At 49.1% G+C, this 22045-nt stretch overlaps 1 protein-coding gene across 1 annotated transcript; it reads left to right on the top strand.

Annotated features, from left to right (window-relative positions):
* The first annotated feature begins 5463 nt into the window (after positions 1 to 5463).
* On the top strand, positions 5464 to 21213 carry MCM5 (minichromosome maintenance complex component 5). Its single transcript, XM_030545298.1, has 17 exons — positions 5464 to 5605; positions 5819 to 6006; positions 7140 to 7266; positions 7433 to 7561; positions 8851 to 9023; positions 11253 to 11408; positions 11951 to 12117; positions 12926 to 13097; positions 13289 to 13400; positions 14237 to 14380; positions 14803 to 14868; positions 15891 to 16067; positions 16576 to 16688; positions 18111 to 18239; positions 19368 to 19510; positions 20191 to 20318; positions 20833 to 21213. The coding sequence occupies exons 2-17, from the start codon at positions 5840 to 5842 to the stop codon at positions 20932 to 20934; spliced, it is 2205 nt and encodes a 734-aa protein (XP_030401158.1). The 5' UTR covers positions 5464 to 5605; positions 5819 to 5839; the 3' UTR covers positions 20935 to 21213.
* Positions 21214 to 22045: the final 832 nt, after the last annotated feature.

A 22045-nucleotide genomic window follows, 5' to 3' on the forward strand; every position in this document is an offset into this window, starting at 1 on the left:
CAGTGCCTGGCTGAGAACTTCACCGTGGATTAGAAAAGCAGGTATATTTTAAAACTAAAGTTAAATTCCTGATGATAATACCAGACTGGCTTTTAATTATACAGAGCAGAGCTAAAAGACTGCAAGCATATAACCGCACAACCCAGCATAGCTAACAACCAAGGCAACACCAATTATTAGTCACCAGATCTGACTTTTTCAGTGAGGTGATAAAGACAGCACCATAACCAGTATTGCTACAGCAACCATAATGCAAAGGATTCTCTTTCCCCTTCCACTGACTGAAATCTGGCTAGCAGCTATTATAGTTGCAGGCTATATCACTTCACGTTGTCATCTTATTATAAACAAGCACTTGCAGAAGATGCTGTCTTTCAGGTGTGACATAAAACAGAGCTGTTGACAACCTTTGGTCATCCCTTTTCCACTGCAGGTCCCTGCCCTCTTCCTACCTGCCAGTCCCTACTGTCCACCTGCTGCTGCCTGCTCTGGTTCCCTTTCTGATCACATGGCAGTGTACTCCTAGGTGACCTGTCTGCTAATTGCCAGATCCTGGTCAAATAGCAGTCAGAAGGCAGGTTTTGTGGGGAATAAAAATTGGAGAGGGCCTCCTGAGAAAGAGGGACCCACTTCAAACTAAAGTTTCAATCTACAAAACCCTCTTGAATACATTTACCAAATTCCAGTATTTATTCATTCACACTGGTTGCATGTTCCACTGATCAGGTTCCTGTAAGTATAAAATAATTATAATTGCACCATTAATTCAAAAATGTTAAACAGAACATATGCACAAGCTTCAGACAACATACTCCACCCCAATATCTCTCCCATTTCCAACTCATCCCTCCATCCAAGGACAAGCATGGGGAAACAGGTAAGTCTTTGATTTTGCCCATGAAGTCACTAAATTGGAGTTCAGCTAGACATGGAGAAGGCTGTGCCATAAGCCCTTTCTATTAGTGTCAGGAGAAGGCTTGTGTTTCAAATGATCACAACCACTGTGGTATTGCACCAAGAGAGGTCATCCTTCAGGTAGCTTGAACCCAAATCATTTAAGGTGTTGATTTTGACCTTTTAGAGGCCTAAACTTTATCCATGAAGATCAGATGAGCAATTTACATTCTGCCTCCACCCCCAATTCCTCTGCAGTTCCACTGGGTATTCCACCCATTCTGTCCTGTGCTGTTAAATTGCCTCCTTCCACCCAAGCAACATCTCCACTTCAGTGATGGGCAAATTCATTTGAAAACCAGTTTGCAGTGAACGTCTAAAGAAAAACATCTATCTTGATGTCAATCATAATTTAGTTGTGTATATTACTTGTCACTTACACAAGTGATGGGATAAAAGACATTTAAGAGAGTGTTGTCCTAAGCCAGAGCTGAATGCAAATTGTACAGTAGTCAAATAGTTTAATTAATTATGGAACTTAACACTTTACATTGAATAAGTGCTGTACAAACTGTAACTAACTAAAGCTCACAATAGCCTTGCTAAATAGGGCTGTATTAGCCTTTTTATAGACATAAGGCAGCAGGGTTGCCAACCCTCCAGAATTGCCTTGGAGTCTCCAGGCATTAAAGATAAATCTTTAATTAAAGATTATGTTATGTAATGAAACTCCCAGGAATATGTCCAACCAAAACTGGCAACCCTAATAAAGCCTGATCCAAAATTCAGTGAAGTAAATGGAAAGACTGCTACTGATTTAATGGGGTTTGGATTAGGTCCATAGAGGGGATAAGTGACTTGATTAAAGTTGCACGATAAGTCAATATCAGAGCCACTTCTAGGGTTGCCAACTTTTGAATCGCACAAAACCAACTGCCCTTGCCCTGCTCCCTGCCCCACCCCGCTCACTCCATTACCCTTCCCTCCATTGCTCGCTCTGCCCCATCCTCAGTCGTTCATTTTCACTGGACTGGAGCAGGAGGTTGGGGTGTGGTTTCCAGCTATGGGTGCAGCCAAAAATGTGGGGTTCAGGGTGTGGGAGGGGGCTCCAGGATGGGGGAGGGGGCTGGGGTGATGGAGGGGGTGAGGGCTCTGTCAGAGGGTGCATGCTCTGGGATGGGACCAGAGATATAGGGCTTAGGGTATGGGAAGGGGCTCTGGGCTGGGGCTGGGGTGAGGGCTCTGACTGGGGGGTGCATGCTCTGGGGTGTAGCCAGAGATGAGGGGCTTGGGGTGCAGGAGGGGACTCGGGGCTGGGACCAAGGAGTTTGGAGTGCAGAGGCAGGGGATTGAGGTGCAGAAGAGGGTTCGAGGTGTGGGCTCCAGGCAGCGGTTACCTCAGGCGGCTCCTGGGAAGTGGCTGGCATGTCCCTCCAGCTCCTAGGCAGAGGCACGGCTGGGCAGCTCTGAGTGGTGCCCCTGCCCAGAGGCACCGTTCCCGCAGCTTCCATTGGCTGCAGTTCCCAGCCAATAGAAGCTGTGGAGTTGGTGCTTGGGGCAGGGGCAGCATGTGGCGTGCACAGGGCTGCCGCTAATCCTAGGAGACAGAGGCACATACCAGCCACTTCCTGGGAGCTGCATGGAGCGGGGTAGGGAGCCTACAGCCTCACGCCAACTGGACTTTTTCCTGCTGACTAGACCCGCCAGAGTCCCTTTTCCACCAGATGTTCTAGTCAAAAACTGGACATCTGGCAACCCTAGCCACTTTGAAGTCAGAAGTTCCTGGTTTCCAGGCTAATATTTAATCCATTAGACCATGCTACTTCTAAGTGTTTATGCAACTCTTAACTTGTCTAATATAATCAAGTTGGCTAAAGTCGTGACAGATATTAGAGAAAATAAACTATTAGTATATCTTGGGTGTTGACCTTCAGGGCACACACTGAGGTCGATCTATATAGTCAAAGTTCTGGGGGGAGAGATTCACAATAATGAAGACTGATTGGGGAGAAGAGGGTATTGGTTGGATCTGATTTATTGCAGCTGGTTATTTTTTGTTTTGGCAGTGAGGTGTGGAGGTGATCTGTTTTGTATGACTATTCTAATTTTTGGCAAAGAGAGCTAGGGCTCTGGATAGGCACTTTTAAAATATATTCTAATTTGAAATACACAGGTGCTGTAACATTATGGGGAAGAGTTCCACAGAAATACCTATTAATTACTTACGCAGAGTGTATGTGTTGGCGTTCCACTTTCTTTTCTAACTTTTTAAAAGTGAATTAAATTCTGGTAAAAGGCCTCAGACCGATAGCCTTAGAGACCACTGTAAATCGACAGAAGAGATTACAGCACAGACACCAGACCTACATTTACCTTATAATCACACACAAAGCCAACTGATCTGGAAGGAGCACTAGAACAGTCAATATAGACACAGACTAAGAAGTACAGCAAGTGCCTAACAACCAAGCAAATATTTTGCATGTGTATGAAAAAAGAAAACACAGGAAAACTTACTGTAGAGGGTCATCTCCCATCCATGTATTATTCATGGTACAAGAACTTGTGCACACTGTACAATTTAGGGTTGCTAATCTTGATTGGATGTATTCCGTGAGGTTTCATCACATGATATGTTCTTTAATTAAAGATGAGTCTTTAATTCCTGGAGACTCCAGAACAATCCTGAGGGTTGGCAACCCTACTACTGCTCTCTTCATGAGTGCTTGTAAACTTGTTATATAACCAGATGCTTTTCAATAGCAGCCTTCTTGGAAGTATCTTCTGCTCCCTGGAGACCCTTAAGGTGATCTGCTGCCAGGAGCCTTAGCAGAGCCCAACAGTCAAAGGCTATACTGCTCTGGGGCCAGAACACACTTTTATTTTTTAAACTGAATGCAAAAAAAGAAAAACTACTTTAAAAGCTAGTGCTATTGTAATGCTGACAGACCCTGGTCATCGGCAGGTGGGACTGAACAGGGACCTCTGGAGCTTAAAGAATGAGCCTCTACTGTATGAGCTAAAGCCAACTGCCTCTTAGCTAAGGCTGTAGAGCAGACTCATTTTCTCTCTTTCTCTCTAAGTGGTCTCAGCGCCACTAGATGGGACAGCCCACCACACCCAGAAGGTGTGTGGGTTACACTATGTTACAGCAGCACTGGTGCCTGGCAGGATGGGTTCTCTTGGTGCAGTATGGACCAGGGGATGGTTAACAAGGAGCCAGCCTGCTGGAGTGCTGGAACAATTTTTATAGTGGGGATGCTGATGATGGAACCATGTATTTGGTGTATGTTATTATTACTTCAAGCTAGGGGTTGCAGCAGCACCTCTAGTTCCAGTACCACGACTAGCCTGGGTCACTATAGTTCTGGCAGCTGGCAGGAACGGACAGGCCACATCAGAGCAGTATGAACCAGGAAATAGGTTCTGAGAGGCCAGTTAGTGTTACTACAGCACTCGGCAGTATCGGTGCTATAAAGACCAAGGGATAGTTATTGGGGGCCAGCTTGTGTTACTGTGGCACTGGGGCCCAACGCAACAGGCCATATCAGTGCACTATAGACCAGGGAACAGTTATCAAGAAGACAATTTATGTTACTGCAGCACTGGGGTCCAGCAGAATGACCCATATTGGATCAGTATGGACTAAGCCCTAGGGGATAGTTATCTAGGGGCCAGATTGTATTACTGTGGCACTGGATCCCAGCAGGACAGGCTATATTGGAGTAGTATGAACCAGAGGCAATTTACTGAGCGGCCAGTCTGTGTTATTATGGCACTGGGGCCCAACAGGACAGGCCATATCAGTGTATGGACTAGGGGACAGTTATCCGAGGCAGTCTTGTGTTACTATGGCCCTGGGGCCCAGCAGGACAGGCTGTATCGGTGTATGGACCAAGGGACAGTTATACATGGGCAGTCTGTGTTACTGTGGTCCTGGGGCCCAGCAGGACAGGCTGTATCGGTGTATGGACCAAGGGACAGTTATACATAGGCAGTCTGTGTTACTGTGGTCCTGGGGCCCAGCAGCACAGGCCGTATTGGTGTATGGCCCAGGTGACAGTTATCTGGCGCAATCTGTGTTACTAGGGCACTGGGGCCCAGCAGAACAGGCCATCTCGGCACAGTATGGACCAGGTGACAGTGATGGAGGGCCCAGGTTACTGCAGCTGATTGGCACTGACTGCACCCTGCAGCTGCCCTTTGACTCCCAGGCCCCCTGGAGCGATGGGCGCCTACCCTGCGCCCCGGACCCCAGAGGGCTGATAGCTCCGCCCACCCATCACTGGTCGCAAAGACAGAGCCACGAGCAGCCGTAGGAGCGCCCGCCTCGCTCCCCCGCGTCCGGCCCAGAATGGCTCGGCCCAGCCGCCATCTTACTCCCTCCCCTTCATTTGTCACTTCCCTCCAATCGGGTTTTCGCGCCAAACTGCGCCTGACCACGGGAGGGCGGGGAGGGGGCGGGGGCGGGGCTTCAGCTCCTCCGCCAATCCTCTTCCGTCTCCATGGCGACTTCCCGCTCGTTTCCGGATCAGGCTGGACAAGACGGAACTTCGCTGGGCCAATCACCGGCGTCAAGCTCCAGATTGGCCAATAAGGGCGCGCGTCTCCTACCTCGGTGGAACGTTTCTTAGTACCCCGCCCACGGTATTCCCAGTTTTGCCGCGAAAACCGGCTGGTCCGCGCGTGTCTGGTACTGGGGCGATACGAGGTGAGTGAGCCAGGGGGTAGCGAGTTATCAGGGGATCTGGCAGGCGGCAGAGGTGGGGGCGGATGGGGGAGTGGGGGGTTGGATGGGGGATCCCCGGGGGTCGGATGGGAAGTGGGGCGGTAGATAGGGGTTATTGCACGGGCGTGTCAGACGGGAGCGCTCTCTGCGGAGAGAGCTGGGCTAATCGTATCCCCTTCTCCGCGGCTTGCCCAGGGCGGTGGAGCAGTCTTCGCCATGTCCGGCTTTGACGATCCCGGCATTTACTACAGCGACAGCTTTGGGGGCGACCCGGTGGCAGATGAGGGCCAGGTCCGGAAATCCCAGCTGCAGAGGCGGTTCAAGGAGTTCCTGAGGCAGTACCGGGTGGGCACGGACCGGTCTGGCTTCACCTTCAAATACAGGTGCTGCTGAGACAGAGAAGGAATCCCTCCAGCCAGCTCTGTCTTCGGCTATCTACCGTCTCTTCTCTCTTTGAAGGGGCAGCTGTTAACTTTCCTTCTAGTGTGTGTCCAATCTAAATAATCGTTAGGGCTTACATAGCACTTTCACCTTTAGCTTCCGAACAGCGTTCACTGGATGGTCAGTGTCATCATCGCTGTTTGTGCAGGTGGGGAAACTGAGGCACCGAGCGGTGTGGTGATTTCCCTGGGACCACACAGCATGCCAGTGACAGAGCAGAGCTTGAAACCTGGTTCTCTAGACTCCCTGTCCAGTGTCCCATTCACTGGATTATGCTGCCCTCTATGGCCTGCACTGCAAAGTGGCTCTACTCGGAATTTCAAGTCCCCAGTTTCATGTTTTAGGGTGTTTAAATCTGGGGTTTAGTTTGGGTTTCTCTTTAGTGTAAGTCAATAACGGGTTTTCATCCCATGTGTTTTGAGGTCTGTGAGAAATCACTCGGTGGATTAAATGTATTTCTACTTCATGTATTTTTAAACTGCAAGGTCCGTGTTCCTTTGTTTATAAAATAAGTGCTGAATGATCCGCAGGATGCAGGGAAATAAAGAATGGGCACAGATCACCCAAGAGACTGAGAAATAACCAACCATCCATCTTTTATTTCCCTGCATCTTGATTTTGAAGGTGAACATCAACAATTCTTATTACATCATGCATTTTAAAATCCATAATTTGAGTGCGACAGACTTTAGCATTTGTGCTTGAAGTACATATGTGCACATTGGCACTAAGTGTTACACATACCATCTGGGCCAGGTCTGGTTTCATTTGAACACAATTTTAGAAAGTGGATTTGAATGCCCTGTGAAAAATCTGCCCAGTAGTCTGTCTCCATTTCGTTTGTATCCCTTATGGCACTCTTGTCACTTTCCTGGATCACCTTCCTTGCCAAGAAACCTACAAAATCTATCCATTCTGCTTCCAACTGAACCAGAGGCTCACTTTGAACAATTTATAGGGTGGTGGCTGGGTCCCTTCTGTGGCTTTTCCTTGCCCCTAGGCTTGCTGACTACATGCATTTGCTAAGATTTGCCTGATGCTTTCTGCCTCAAGTCTTACTCTTGTCACCTCGCAGGGATGAGCTTAAACGGCATTACAACCTCAGCCAGTACTGGATCGAGGTGGAGATGGAGGACCTGGCCAGCTTTGATGAGGACCTGGCAGATTACCTGTACAAGCAGCCTGCAGAGCACCTGCAACTGGTAAGGATGGGGGATACCATGGAAAGGAGGACATGGAGGACTACTGTAAGAGCAGTCTTAGAACTGGCATACTGCCAGCGAATCATAGACAGTCAGGTAACCACAATAGCCCCAGGGATTCTTCTTGGTGTGAATGGCAACTTGAGCTGTGTTATTCCCTCCCCAGCTGGAGGAGGCGGCAAAGGAAGTAGCAGATGAGGTCACCCGTCCTCGCCCAGCAGGGGAGGAGACACTTCAAGAAATCCAGGTCATGCTGAGGTCGGATGCCAATGCAGCCAATATCCGGAGTCTGAAGGTGAGCTGAATCCACTCATGATATGGAGCAGTGGGAACAGGAATTGTCCACTGGTGGATTTGACTGTGACGAGCGCTACTAGAACCTGATGACTTGCTCCAGGCTTAGCTGTGGTGAGAGGGGTTGGGTTGGATAAATGGTTTGGGTTTTGACCCCCTCTGCTGTTTATAAGAATAACACTGTACCAGATGACATGTATTTGACTTACTACACTTGATGGGACTCATTAGTCTTAGGGCTGCTTTACACAGTTGCTGTAATGCTTGAACATTGGTTTGAGCCAGTACAGTGAAAGCAGTACATTCCCTTAGTGTAGCTACATTAATGCCAGTATAAACATGCTTATGCTGCTATAGCTTATTCCCATAAATTTAGGAAAATAAGCTATACCAATGCAAGGCACCTTTATGCAGATATATCCATATCCATGCTAGAGGGTGTAGCAGTGTAACTACTTCAGTAAAATATCCCCCTCCCCCCAATTGAAGTAGTTAAATTGATACCAAAACTGTGTGTATACCAGGTCTTTATAGCTCTGGTACCTGTTTTGGGGGCAAAGTGTCAGTGGATGGGTATTCTGATCTGTCCATTAGATGGTGAGAATTATTTCTGCGTCTCTGAGAGTCTTTCTGGGGAACACTGCTTTCTTCACCACAAACTTCTCCCTGATCAATACAATGCAAAATGCAGCTGGAAGAAACATGACTTATTAAAAAAGCACAGCCCCTTCCCTCTGTTCTGTGGCTGTGTAGTGCCACTTGCTTTGTCTGTGTGGGGGGAATGGTTGCTTCCCTGAGATGCACCCCACAGCTTTGAGCCCTACTGAGTTACAGGAGAAGGGCTTGGAAAGTGAGCAGGCCCGGGCGGGGGTTCAGCAGAGCACTGTTAAGTATGTGCTATGAGCGTCATCTTAAGTCCAGCTATTTCATATTTAATTTGCATATGAAACCAAGGAGAATAACTGACCTGGTAGGCTTTTGTATGGATCCAAACTACTGACCTAAAATATTCTGTGGGGAGGGGGGTGTGTGTGTGTGTGTGGAGGGGAGAGATGGTCGTGTTAATTCCACACCCACCTTCTTGATTCCCTGTATGGGCAGCTTTCCCCATGTTTCCCACAAAGCATCATACTCATGATTCTGGCTGCTTTGTGTGTGAACGCTGCTGTGTCGTGTCTCTCTCTTCTCCTCCCCCCCCGCCCCCCGCCCCCCACAGTTCTCTGCCATGTTGGGGTTTCCCTTCTCCCTGTGTGAGATGTTTTCTTACCACCTCCACCTCTCCTTCCTCAGTCTGACCAGATGTCCCATCTGGTGAAGATCCCCGGGATCATAATTGCTGCTACTGCTGTGAGAGCCAAAGCCACCAAGATTGCCATCCAGTGCCGCAGCTGCCGTAACACCATCAGCAACATCACCGTGCGCCCCGGCCTGGAGGGTTATGCCCTGCCCAGGAAGTGTAATACGTAAGCAGTGGGAGTCCTTTCAGGGATCCTGGGTAGGATGGGGAGACCCAGGGAGACTGAGTAGAAATTTGAAGTCCCCCTGGCAGTGGATGCTGCATGAGTAGGTCTCACCTGGTCCTGGGATCTAGGGGACTGCCAACCAGCCCTTTGCTGGATGGAGAGTCCTCTGTACTCATAAATAAGTCAGTGGTGACTAAGTTAGTTGAGCTGTGAATTAAAGGCCTTGCCAGGTCTGCATGTGTTGGGGGTTAGGGTGCATCTGACAAAGTGGGTATTCACCCACGAAAGCTCATGCTCCAATACCTCTGTTAGTCTATAAGGTGCCACAGGACTCTATCACTTTTTACAGATCCAGACTAACACGGCTACCCCTCTGATAAAAGTCCTTAAGTACTTCCTGAGTACCAGTGGGCTGCTCACCTGGTCTGAGCTTTAAAAATAGATGGTCCTTGTCTCCAAAAGCTTCCAGTCAAAAACGAAGTATTAGTAAAAAGGCAGTCTGATTGCTCAGTCACCAGACAAGGCATGCCGTTTGGGGCCATGTGTGTGTAAAGATAAATGAAATGCCCTGCTAGGTCATCTGATCCCATTTAATTAATTACCCTCCCCTGTCCCCAGTGAGTGAATTGTTCCTTACAATGAGTCAGATTGTGAGGCACTTTCTCGCACTGAGGCTATGGCTACACTACAGTTTGTCGGCAGAACATATAAATCACCCCCTGAGCGACGTAAGTTACACGGACATAAGCGCCAGTGTGGACAGCACTATATTGGCAGGAGAGCTTCTCTCACTGACATAGCTTCTGCCACTAGTGGAGGTGGTTTTATTATGCCGACGGAAGAGCTCTCTCCTGCTGGCATAGAGCAGCTTCACCAGATGCGCTGCAGTGCTGTATGTGTAGACATGCCCTGAGTAATACCTTACTCCACAGTATCCCCATTGAATTCAGTAGGGCTATTTATGGTGTAATGTAGCATTCAGCATGAATAAGGATATCCTGAAATGGCTCTATGCACTTAGGATGGGCTTCCCCAAGCTGCTCTTCCAAGGGATTTGGATGCCCAATTTCCATTAGACATGCACAGGAGTCGTGTGTGCCAATCTCTAGGCAGACATGCCAAACCTGTGAAAAAAAATGCAGAAATTGGGCTTGTTTTTGGCTTAATTGGCTTGTGAGTTGCTTGTTTAGCTTTTGGCTTGTAGCTTGTTGCATCTTTTTTTTGATTGGCTCCCAGCAGGCAGGGACAAGGGAGAGAGAGAGTCAGGGGTGCACGGTGGGCCCACCACAGTCCCAGCATGCAGTCTGGGGGGATCTAGTCACCTAGAGTGTTGAGGTTCTTAGGGATTGGCTTGGCTTAACCTTGTTTTGAAATGGGCTGAGCTTGATTTTTGGTTTATTGTGAAAGTCAAGGTGCTTATTTACCACATGAAAGTTGGCAGCTGTGTCTCTAGGTGCCTTTGGAAATCTCAGCTTTTGTTGAAAATGACTTCAGCGTCCCTTGGGGAACCATAGACCACGCTAATAAATATCAGTATCAGGATGTTGTTCAGCCTACACTTTCCCTTTTATAGTGTATCCCACTAACCCGAACTAAACCTTCTGGTACAACTGTAAATAGCTCTTTGCTTCCTTTGTGTTATAGCCTCATAGGCTTTTGTCCCCATTTAGTTGTTACTTACCAAGCTAAGCATATTTAAACCTCTAAAATCTTGCCCCATCAGTTCATCTCTTTCCTGTTAGTTTATTTTTTTTCTGAGCTTTCTATTCTGCCTCCCTTTGTCTGTCTAGCTCTCTGGGGCAGGGACTGGCTCTTACAGTGTCTCTAAACAACACCCAGCCCAGTGGAGCCCTGATCTCAGTTGGGGCCTGTAGCATTTCTCTTGTGCAAATAGCCTTCTCCAGTGTGTCACTATCTTATCAGAATTCAGCATCACAGTCTAAAGTAAGATGGCTTTTTACTTACCAAATCTGCCCACTTTGGGAGCTTCCATGGGGAGACTCTTCTGGGCTTAAAGGCAGGGGATCCCAGCATGCCTTGCTGCCTGCTTCACTTACAGATCACTGGGCAATGCTAAATAAAGGCAAAATTCAGCCTGTGTATTTACAGGGCACTATTCTCCATCACATCACTGGATGCAAATAGAGCTTCCGGTGGTCTCTCCTGAGTCCTAATGCCACTGACTAGCTTTGTAATGATCTGTTTCTTTAACATTCCTCCTTTGCTCAGGGAACAGGCCGGCCGCCCAAAGTGCCCCCTGGATCCATACTTCATCATGCCGGACAAGTGCAAGTGTGTGGACTTCCAGACCCTGAAGCTCCAGGAGTCTCCAGATGCTGTGCCACATGGGGAGATGCCCCGGCACATGCAGCTGTACTGCGACAGGTAATGCCAGTTTCCCTTGCTTCCTGTCCTGAGGGTTGTTTCAAGGAGAGTCAATGGCAGATCCAGCCATTTGCTGGATGAGGTGATCATCTGGGTTTGGACGTATGTTGGGGGTGTGCTTGTCTCCCCAGCTTTTTGCTGGGGGAGAGGATTGGTGGGAAATGGATATAAACAAGGTTTTGGAATCTTAGTTGATTCATATTTACATACCTACCTCGCAACAATTCCATGGGGCTTAATGGTTTGCAAAGTGCTTTGACATCCTTGGATCGTGTGTGCAAAGTTGCTCAGTTTGCCTCTCCTTTCATGATGATAACTGGAGCAGAAGAGGCTTTTCTTCTTTTGTTGGGCTTGAGGTGAAGATGGTGACTTTTGGTGTGAGGTTCCGTTGTCTTGAGCAGCAACTTCCATGGTTCTCCACTGCTAGGAATCTAAACACCTTGTCTAAGTTCGGATGGGGAAGAGATGAAGAGGGTTTTCCCATCTTCAGTAGCCTCCCATCCCATGCAGAGCTAACACTCCTCTTCCCTTCCTCCTCTCAGGTATCTGTGTGACAAAGTCGTCCCTGGAAACAGAGTTACTATCATGGGCATCTATTCCATCAAGAAATCTGGCCAGACCAAGAGCAAAGGCCGGGACAACGTGGGAGTGGGAATCCGAAGCTCTTATATCCGTGTGGTGGGGATCCAGGTGGACACAGATGGCTCAGGCAGGACCTTACTCTGGTTTCCTCTCTGGCTGAGGTTATAACATGGAGTTAGACAATCCTCCATTCTGAACAGCGTTTACCTGTGACCTCCAGCTAGTGATGCCATGGACAAGAACTGCTTTTCCGTACAAAACTGCAGCACACTTCTGCAAATTCCAGTCATGTAGCAAAGGTCAGACAGGATGTAGCATTAGTCTCAGGTTCCCTGTGTATATGCACTTCTGCTTTCTTACACAGCTCTGTGCTGCTTGTGCTTGGTTAAATTTTAACAGGGAATCTCATCAGCTTTAAAAATCCAGCTCATATTTCAAAAGCACGCTCATTTTTTGTTCTGCTCTCGATTCTCCACCCACCCCCAAAACATCAGGCATAGCTTCCTCCTCCAGATCCTCATTTTCCTCCTCCTAGCATCAAGCAGGCCTCTTGAGCCTGCTCCCTACATCAGGCAGTGATCCACGTCACTCTCCTCTTTGTCTGTTGCATCTTTCCAAGGTTGGTTGCCATCAGCTGAACCAAATGTAAGTCTTGCCTCTGCATTGCAGAACAAAATTAATGCTTTAAGGTCCTTTACTCAAGGCTGCACTCTCAGGTTTCAATAGCAAACTCTGGTCCATGCTGTGTATCGTTAACTCCGCCACAGTTTCCTTGCGAACTCGTAACGGTGTTGGTAAAGTAGTGCCCAGACCCGAAGCTGTGCCAGACAGGTAGATTCTGGAGAAAACTCTGGTGGCCAGCCAGGCTTGATCTAGGTTCATCTCTGATGATGACAGGTGCTCATTCACAGTTTACTTCCCTCCACCCTTTCTAGGCCGCAGCTTTGCCGGCTCTGTGACTCCACAGGAAGAGGAGGAATTTCGTCGTCTCACTTCCATGCCCAACATCTACGAGACTGTCGCCAAGAGCATCGCGCCCTCTATCTATGGCAGCACTGACATCAAGAAAGCCATTGCCTGTCTGCTGTTCGGAGGCTCCCGCAAAAGGTCAGGGAAACGAATCCGACTGGGCACAGTGGGAAGGGAGCAGGGGCAGAGATGCAACACAAGGCATAAAACCCTTCTGGGATCCTTTTGTGTTTCATAGAAGCAGAAAGTTTTTCATGTCAGTGATGTTTTTGCTTGTGCATTGTCTAATCAGAATGCCCTTCACCTCCCCCTGCTGCCTTTCTCTGCAGACTTCCGGATGGATTAACCCGCAGAGGGGACATTAACCTGCTGATGCTGGGAGACCCTGGCACAGCCAAGTCCCAGCTCTTGAAGTTTGTAGAGAAGTGTTCACCCATTGGGGTAAGTGTCCTAGGTAACCCAGGTTACTTCTTTACCATAAGGCGGAGACTTTGTATCAAGGCGAGTCGGTTTCTTTTTGCTTCATGTGTCATTGAGACTCGGAGCCAGTAGATGATTCTATTGATGGTTCATGGGGCAGAACAGAAGCCAGAGTGTGCTCTGCAGGGCTGATGAGCTCGTGGGCCTATTGATCACAGTAAACAGCAGAGAAATGTGCATAAGGTGTGGGCAAATATGGGTCAGAACCAGAGAGCCCTTCTCACAGGGTCACTTTCTGAACGCAGCCATAGTTTATTGGAATATTTAACTGGGCATATTTTCCCAGCCTGTTGTCCAAGCTGGCTGAGCTGCATATAACAAACTGAACTAACAGGGAGGTTGGAAGGTCAGATGAAATAATTTTGATTGACTGCATCTGTCAGACACCGAGGTCCAAGCTGAGACTGTGGAATTTTATTTGCATCCATGCTTTCCTGCTTTCTTCATCGACACTTGTATCTGGGCACTTTTCTTCCTCTTCAGTGGGCTGCAGAATTGTTTCACTCAAGTGACCAAATAAACTACTTTCTGTATTTAATAGCTGCATCATCTGCCTAGGAGCCCTCTAATTCTTTTAGCCCAAAACCTGGCTAAGTAAAGGCCCCTTACTCTGTGCTTTGAAGGCTGCCTCTCCAGGGCTCAGAATCTCATCTCGCAGCTGCTGTTCTGGCCTGTGGCTATTATGAGGCCGAGGTCACAACCCTGCGCTTGGTTTATTTCATTCCCTGGCTGAGTGAGGCAGATTCAGGATGGCCATGGTGCCTGACCTGCTGTCCTTTTTGTGGCCATTCCCTCAGGTGTACACGTCGGGGAAAGGCAGCAGTGCAGCTGGCTTGACAGCCTCGGTGATCCGAGACCCTGCTACGCGGAGCTTCTTCATGGAGGGAGGAGCCATGGTCCTGGCGGATGGGGGAGTGGTCTGCATTGATGAATTTGACAAGGTACAAACATAGCATGGAGAGGAAGAGGCTGTGCAATGTTTTCTGAGGGTGGTGTGAAGGGAGGGGCCTTGGACGGAACTGCTGCCTGGAGAGAACTATATGTGCTGCTACAGGAAGGGAAGGGCATTCCCTTGGAGGGCAATGTTTTGTGCTGCAGTGTGGAAGGGCAGGGGTTGTTTGCAGTGAATGGAGACCTGTGCCCTATAGGGAAGGGCAGGAAAAGGAGCTGGCATCAAGAGGCAATTGCAAGAGAACTCTCAATTTGTGTGCATTAAAAATATGTGAAACTTGAGTGTGCTGGAGGAGGAAACAGTGCTGGCTGCATGAGGCTGTCCAGTGAGCCAAGGCCTCAGAAAGGGCTATTCAGCTGAAATTAAATGGATATGAACTATTTTATTTTTCCCTCTCCACCTACTAATAAGATGCGGGAAGATGACCGAGTGGCCATCCATGAGGCTATGGAACAGCAGACCATCTCCATCGCCAAGGTGAGCTGCCAGCAAACAGCACTGGCCTCCAGCCTGCATCTAGCCCTCTGTGAAACTGCAGAGCTGCTGCTGAGACTGGGGGAATGTAGGGGGAGAAGGGGGTAGGGAAGACTGTATGGAAAGGCCTCTGAATCCAGCTCAGGGCTTCTTGCAGAGCAGAGTGACCAGCTCTCATGGACCCAGGGGCCCTTGCCAGAATGTGGCTGAGCCTCAAGCATTGCCATGGGTTCCCTGCTAATCACTGGTTTGACAGATTGTATGTTCTTTAGAGTTTGGAGCTACCGACTGCTCTGGTCTGGGAGCAGCAGGCCCAGTTCTGGGCGAAGTCTCTGTCCGAGAGAGCATAAAGAAAATCCTTCTTCAGCTCAGCATGAGTGGAACCAAACTCCCTGTCTTCCCTCCCAGCCACCCTTCCTGCTGGCAACTCTGCCATGCCCCTTGCCACTCAGGCTCATGCCTCAGTGTAACTTCTGACTCCTCTCTCTTTCTCCTGCTGCCCTAAACTTGTGGATTCTGCTCTCGCCAAATCAAACCACTTGTCCCTCTCCATTTCCATCGTTAAACTTGGGATGGGATGACTCCCTTGAGCACATCTGGGGTGCGCCCCACGGCCTTGTCACCTCTCTATAGCGCACCGCTCATAATGTTGGCGTTCTGTATTAAACGTGGCTTCCACTGATGGGTGACTTGAGTTTAGGGAGGTCGTCCTCAAATGAGGTTTATGTGCCTGTGCAGTCCCAACCCCCTGTGCTTATCCTGCCAGCCTCCACCAGTGGGGACGCTTCCCTGGCCAACTGGATGCCACTTATGAAGCCTTATTTAAATGCTGGTGTGTGTGAGGTTTCCTCAGGGCTTTGAGAACCAGAGGCAGAGGAAATGTTTAAATAGCTTTCCCCACCCCTTGCCTCCCGGGATGCTTCTGTGTGATCCTGACGTTGTACCCTGCATTAGGAGCTGTATTAAGAGCCAACAACATGGTTATTGTGTTGTGGGGCTTGACCTCCACTCTATTTCCCATGCAGGCTGGTATCACAACCACTCTGAACTCCCGCTGCTCTGTCCTGGCTGCTGCCAACTCTGTCTTCGGGCGCTGGGATGAAACCAAAGGCGAGGAGAACATAGACTTCATGCCCACAATCCTGTCTCGGTTTGACATGATCTTCATTGTCAAGGATGAGCACAATGAGGAGCGAGATGTGGTGAGGGCAGGCAGCACGCTAGGTGTTGTGACTTGCCTGGGGTGGGTAGGACACATGCAGGAGGATTAGCTGGGAGCAGTGTTGGGGCAGAGGATTTGTGGAAGGAAGCAGTGGAGGATAGTGTCTACCCAGCTCACCTCCCACGTGTGTCCAATGCCAAGTGGATTATTTGTTTTTGAAGTACCTTGCAATGGATCTGCTACCTGTTGCCTTTCTTTAGCAGGGCTGAATACAGCACAGCCGCTTTGGGTCTAGGGAAGGGAAAAGAAATTTGTCAGGGACTGAAAGACAGAATTAAAGGTGTCTCCTGTGGTCCCAAACTCTGTGCACTTAGGTGCTGTCAGGTCAGAGCTTTAGAACAAAGTGCAAGGCCTGTCTGTTCTTCTGGCTTGCCCCAGATGAGAAGGGTGGAGTTGGCTTGTTCTCTTTTGCCCTGGCACCTTCTGTCTGTAGCATTTGAAGGGCGGAAGGAATTCTGTTATCCACCTCTTCTCTGCACTGTTTCTAGACGCTGGCCAAACACGTGATGTCATTACACGTGAGCGCCCTGACACAAACCCAGGCAGTGGAGGGCGAGATTGAACTGAACAAGCTGAAGAAGCTGATCTCCTACTGTCGAACGTAAGTCTGCAGCGCCTCTTGGGTGATATGACGACTAGGCCGGGCAGCAGAACCACATGCAGGCTGCAAAGTTTGCTGGGAACGTCCTGCATAGTGCCATGCTGATGTGTTCTCTGCCGCTCTCAAACTCCTGCTGGGACTTTTTTGGTTATGCTCAGCAATTCTGGACCTGCCGCTGGATTGGTCACCTCCTTGAAGTGACTTCACTTAGGCAGGCCCAGTGTCAGACCTTTATTTCCTTAGTGGGGCATATCATAACCTAGTCCCAGATTTGGACCTTAGCGTCCAAAATATGGGGGTTAGCATGAAAACCTCCAAGCTTAGTTACCAGCTTGGACCTGGTAAAGCTGCCACCACCCAAAAAATTAGAGTGTTTTGGGGCACTCTGGTCCCCACAAAAACCTTCCCTGGGGACCCCAAGACCCAAATCCCTTGAGTCTCAAAACAAAGGGAAATAAACCTTTTCCCTTCCCCCCTCCAGGTGTTCTTGGAGAGATACACAGAAGCAACCTCCATGAATCTAAGCAGAGGGATTCCACCCTCCCCCGTTTCCAGCCGGGAAACACAAGCACTTCCCTCTTCACCCAGAGGGAATGCAAAGTCAGGCTAATAAATCTAACACACACAGATTTCCCCCTGACTTCTTCCTCCCACCAATTCCCTGGTGAGCTGCAGACTCAATTCCCTAGAGTTCCCCACTAAAGAAAAACTCCAACAGATCTTAAAAGAAAGCTTTATATAAAAAGAAAGAAAAATACATAAAAATGGTCTCTCTGTATTAAGGTGACAAATACAAGGTCAATTGCTTAAAAGAATATTGAATAAACAGCCTTATTCAAAAAGAATACAATTCAAAGCACTCCAGCAACTATAGACATGTAAATACAAAAAAAAAAACATATAAATCACTAGCTGATCCTTTGTACTTACAACTGGGAAACAGAAGATTAGAAAGCAAGAAATAGAAATCCCCTCATAGCCGAGAGAGCATACAGGCAGAAGACCAAGAACAAAGGACTCACACACAAACTTCCCTCCACCCAGAGTTGAAAAAATCCTGTTTCCTGATTGGTCCTCTGGTCAGGTGCTTCAGGTTATTTTTTTTTTTTCAGGTGAAAGAGACATTAACCCTTAGCTATCTGTTTATGACAGGGGGCATCAGCACTCCTCTACAGTCAGCCCTCAGTGTCTTGGGTTATTTCCACCCCTGGTTCCAAGGAGGGCAGGGTCACCTCCGAGGTTCTGTTTGAGATACCAGCTGGTATAAGTTCTCACCAAGGCCTGGATTTTCACAAAATCTGGCCTGGATTGTGGTGGCAGAGGAAGAGGCTGCACCATTTCACTGCATAGGTAGGGGGTGGCACTGTGTCTTTTTTCCCAAGTACCATCTGGTTCATGACACTTCCCGTTCCCTTCTGACAGGAAGTGTGGCCCGCGCCTTTCGGCAGAGGCTGCAGAGAAGCTGAAGAACCGCTATGTCCTGATGCGCAGCGGGGCCCGCCAGCATGAGCGAGAGTGTGACCGCCGGTCCAGTATTCCCATCACCGTCCGGTGAGAGCACGCATCCTCCCGGGTGCGGGGAGGGACACAAAGGGAATGGGAACCCTACATGCTTGTGGTAATACTACAAAGGGAATACGGCCAGTGCTGCCCAAGCCCCCTGAGAATGGAATAGGCTCCGGGTGACCCCAGGCCTGCATTGAGTTGGACCCTGTTAAAGCCACCAAAGCTGAGTATGTGCTCTAAGGCTCTTCTGTGGCTGCTCCTCTCCTCATCTCCCCCTCTGCCCACCTAGCTGTCCTTATCATTACTGCCTTCTGCTGCCGTAGGGATCATGAGGCTCCAGTGCAGGCTTTTACACACGTGGGGTAGCATCACACAGACCTGCAACTTCCATTGTTGAGAGCTTCACTGGAGGCAGAACCACCTAAGGGAAGGTGGCTAGGGCAGAGTAATGACCTGCAGATTCCAGTGTGTCTCCAGGCTGCACCTGGGTCTTGCATATGGTGGGAGTGGAAAAGGAGAGGACTGCTCCTTCTGGCCAGAGTTTTGCCCCCCGCATTTCCCTTCTCTCCCATTTTTAATGGACAACGGTGGCCTGAGCTAGCAGAGTGTCTGCATAGTGGTAACTGTGCACAACTATCCAGTGCTTGGGGAGGGCCCTGCCTTGGGTTAGGTGTTTCCCTGGAGTGGGAGTCATTGGGGAAAGAAGTAAGACTCATACATGAGGCCAGAAGGGACCACTGTGATGATCTAGTCTCCCCTCCTCTAATGCAGGCCAGAGAACTTTCCCCAAAATAACTCCTAGAGCAGATCTTTTAGACAAACAGCCAGTCTTGATTTAAAAATTGCCAGTATGGAGAATCCACCAAAACCCCTTAGTAAATTATCTCATGGGCCAGTTGCTCTCACTTAAAAATATACACCCTATTTCCAGTCTGTGTCCAAGTGCCCCACCCCCATTAGATAGGATGAGTGTTCTGCTTTGCGCAGCTGGGGTTGTCTGGGATGTGATGACCCTTCCCCAGCTGGTAAAGGACTGTTTTACTCAGGGCTTCTGGATGTAGGCAGCAGGCAGTTTGTGGAATGGAGGAATTTCCTGACTGAGGCAGGCAACGGTTCTGGGGGAGTGGAGGCCCATGGTGACTTTGTTAGAAAGAGCTTCCTTGTGGTTCCCAGGCAGCTGGAGGCCATTGTGCGGATTGCAGAGTCCCTCAGCAAGATGAAGCTGCAGCCTTTTGCCACAGAGGGAGATGTCGAGGAGGCCTTGCGGCTTTTCCAAGTGTCCACACTCGACGCAGCCATGTCAGGCAGCTTGTCAGGTAAGGCCCTGAGCAATGTGTGTTACCCCTTCCCCCTGGAAACCTCTTGCAGTGTAAATCATCTCCTTTGAGCCCACTCCCCTCTTATCTGAGTGTTCAGAATTAACCCCATCCCTCTAGGGGGGGTGCACTACACAGCAACCTAACCTGGTGCTGCTGTGATGGTGACTCCCCCGGGCAGGGTAATGCGCAGGGCTACATGTGCCCCTCATTCATTCTGTGGCATGTCGTCATGTCCCTGTAGTCCAGGCAGAGGGTTAGTGTAGTGCCTAATGCTCCCATCTGAAGGTGGGGGGAGCGTGGACTCACCCCAAACCCCAGAGGAGGTGCTGAGTCTGTGTGTTTCCTGGTTCAGAACAGCGAGCCCAGGAGCTATTGGGGTGTGAGGGCTGGATCCCCAGCTACCCCATATTTCCATGGGGAGCAATGGGAAATAGCCCCTTGACTCTACTGTTCCTTTCGGAAACCAAGGCTTACCCAGGGGATTTGCAGAGCAGTGTGTTTGTCAGAAGTTGAGATGAGGATTCAGCCTGGATGTTGCTATTCGATTACCTTTTTGCTTGCCAAGGGTTGTCCACAGTCTCTTGATTTTGTGTGTGGATGGGGCAGATTGGAGCTTGTGCAGTATGAGCGAGGTCTTTGGAGGCGCAGGGATCTCTAATCCAGTGTCTCCTCTCTAGGAGTGGAGGGCTTCACGACACAGGAGGACCAGGAGATGCTGTCCCGCATTGAAAAACAGCTCAAGCGCCGCTTTGCCATTGGTTCCCAGGTTTCAGAGCACAGCATCATCCAGGACTTCACGAAACAGGTGAGCCTAGCAGATGCAGACCGTGCCCGGTGGGGCAGTCTGAAGAGCTGGGAAACAGAGAACCTACAAGATAGCTGTCGCTATGAGGACTCTTTCCTAAAATGTGGCCAGGTTCCTTCTGCTGCTTGTGTACCATCCCAGTCAGCTGAGTGCCAGGGAGTGGGGTGAAACTAGAGAGGTGGGTGACTGTCTAGGGAATGCTGTAGGGGTTCTGCATTCTGTGCAGCTGTGTTGACCCTGGGACCCCACAGTGCCCGACTGCAGTTCCAGCTTCTTCCACTGTTTCCACATATATTGGAACAGTCAGAATTCCAATCAGCGACGCAGAGAAGAGTTCTTCCTGTATTAAAAGGCCCTTCCCTATGTAAACATCTGTCAGTCTGGAATGACATCAGTGTTCTTACTCACTGGGCTATGGTGCACCTTCCTGGGTGGGCTGCAGCACCAACCGCTTAAGGCTGTACTATGAAAGGCTAATAAGGAATTGTCATTCTCCTGCACCTCTTTCTTCCAGAAATATCCCGAGCACGCCATCTACAAGGTGCTGCAGCTCATGATGCGGCGTGGTGAGATCCAACACCGCATGCAGCGGAAAGTCCTCTATCGCATCAAGTAATCTGGCTTCCTCACCCTCCTGCTGGTGGCCAAAACCATCCCAGGGGAACTGGGGCTAGCTGCTGTGGATGAGAATGCTCCTGAGTTCCAGCAAGGTTTTAATGAAGAAGGCCCTGTAATGCTTACCTCTCCTGTTCAGGGAAGATGCCTCCAGCTAGGCAGCTAAATAGGAGGGCACCTCAGGTTTTAACTAAATTGATGACAGGAAGGTCTGTTCCTCTTGTATTGCAGCTGCTCCAGGGAACATCATGATGACATTTTAATAAAACATTACAAAGTTTTTAGTTGCATTAAAACTTCAAATAAAAGATAATGTTGGTACCAATGGCTCTTGTGGTGTTCTGAAGAGAGCAGCGGGCCGAGTTTCATGGTTATGCAGGATTCTCCATTGCCTTGTGATTTGTTCTGCTTTGCTCGTGACTATGCTGGGGCTTCCATTTGCGTTCCCTGGTAGCTGAGCCATTAGACCCATTTCCTCCCTCAAAATGGGCCTTCAGCCCCTGTTGATTGAGGTTACACATATGCATGTAAGTGCAAGGAGTGGCTTTCCACAAGAGTTGATCTTTCCCATGAAACATAAACCTCATTAGTGCAAAGACATATTATGCAACCTGCAGCATTGGGCCGAGATGTACTGACAGCACATGAGTAACTGACTAACCCTAGGATGCTGTTGTTTCTCTATATGAAGCAAAGAAGGAAATCTGTTACTTCAGATGAAGAGCAAGCACTTCTTGTTAAGCCCTTCTTTCAGTGGCTAAATGTGTGTAGCTGTCCTGTGAGGATTAGCTGGGATACAGAGGCAACCACCTCCTATTGTTACACGTGTTTGGGCAGTCCTGATTCCACACACACATCACAATGGGTTTATCCTGCAGATAGGCTCTTTCAGGATAGTTCTGTCCCAAGGCAGTGTGGTGATGCAGCATTATCACAAATGGAGTGATATGTCTCCTAGCACTCACTGGCTCCTAGGGGCAGCATAAATAGGGGTGAGAATCTTGAGTGCAGGACTTAAAGTCCTTGAGGAAGAGTTATACTTATAGCATTTTCAGAATAGAGACACCTTAGTCGGTGCAAGCAAGAAGGAAGCAACTTTCACACACACACAC

The sequence above is a fragment of the Gopherus evgoodei genome, chromosome 1, assembly GCF_007399415.2.
Source record: "Gopherus evgoodei ecotype Sinaloan lineage chromosome 1, rGopEvg1_v1.p, whole genome shotgun sequence".
Classification (NCBI taxonomy): Eukaryota; Metazoa; Chordata; order Testudines; family Testudinidae; genus Gopherus; species Gopherus evgoodei.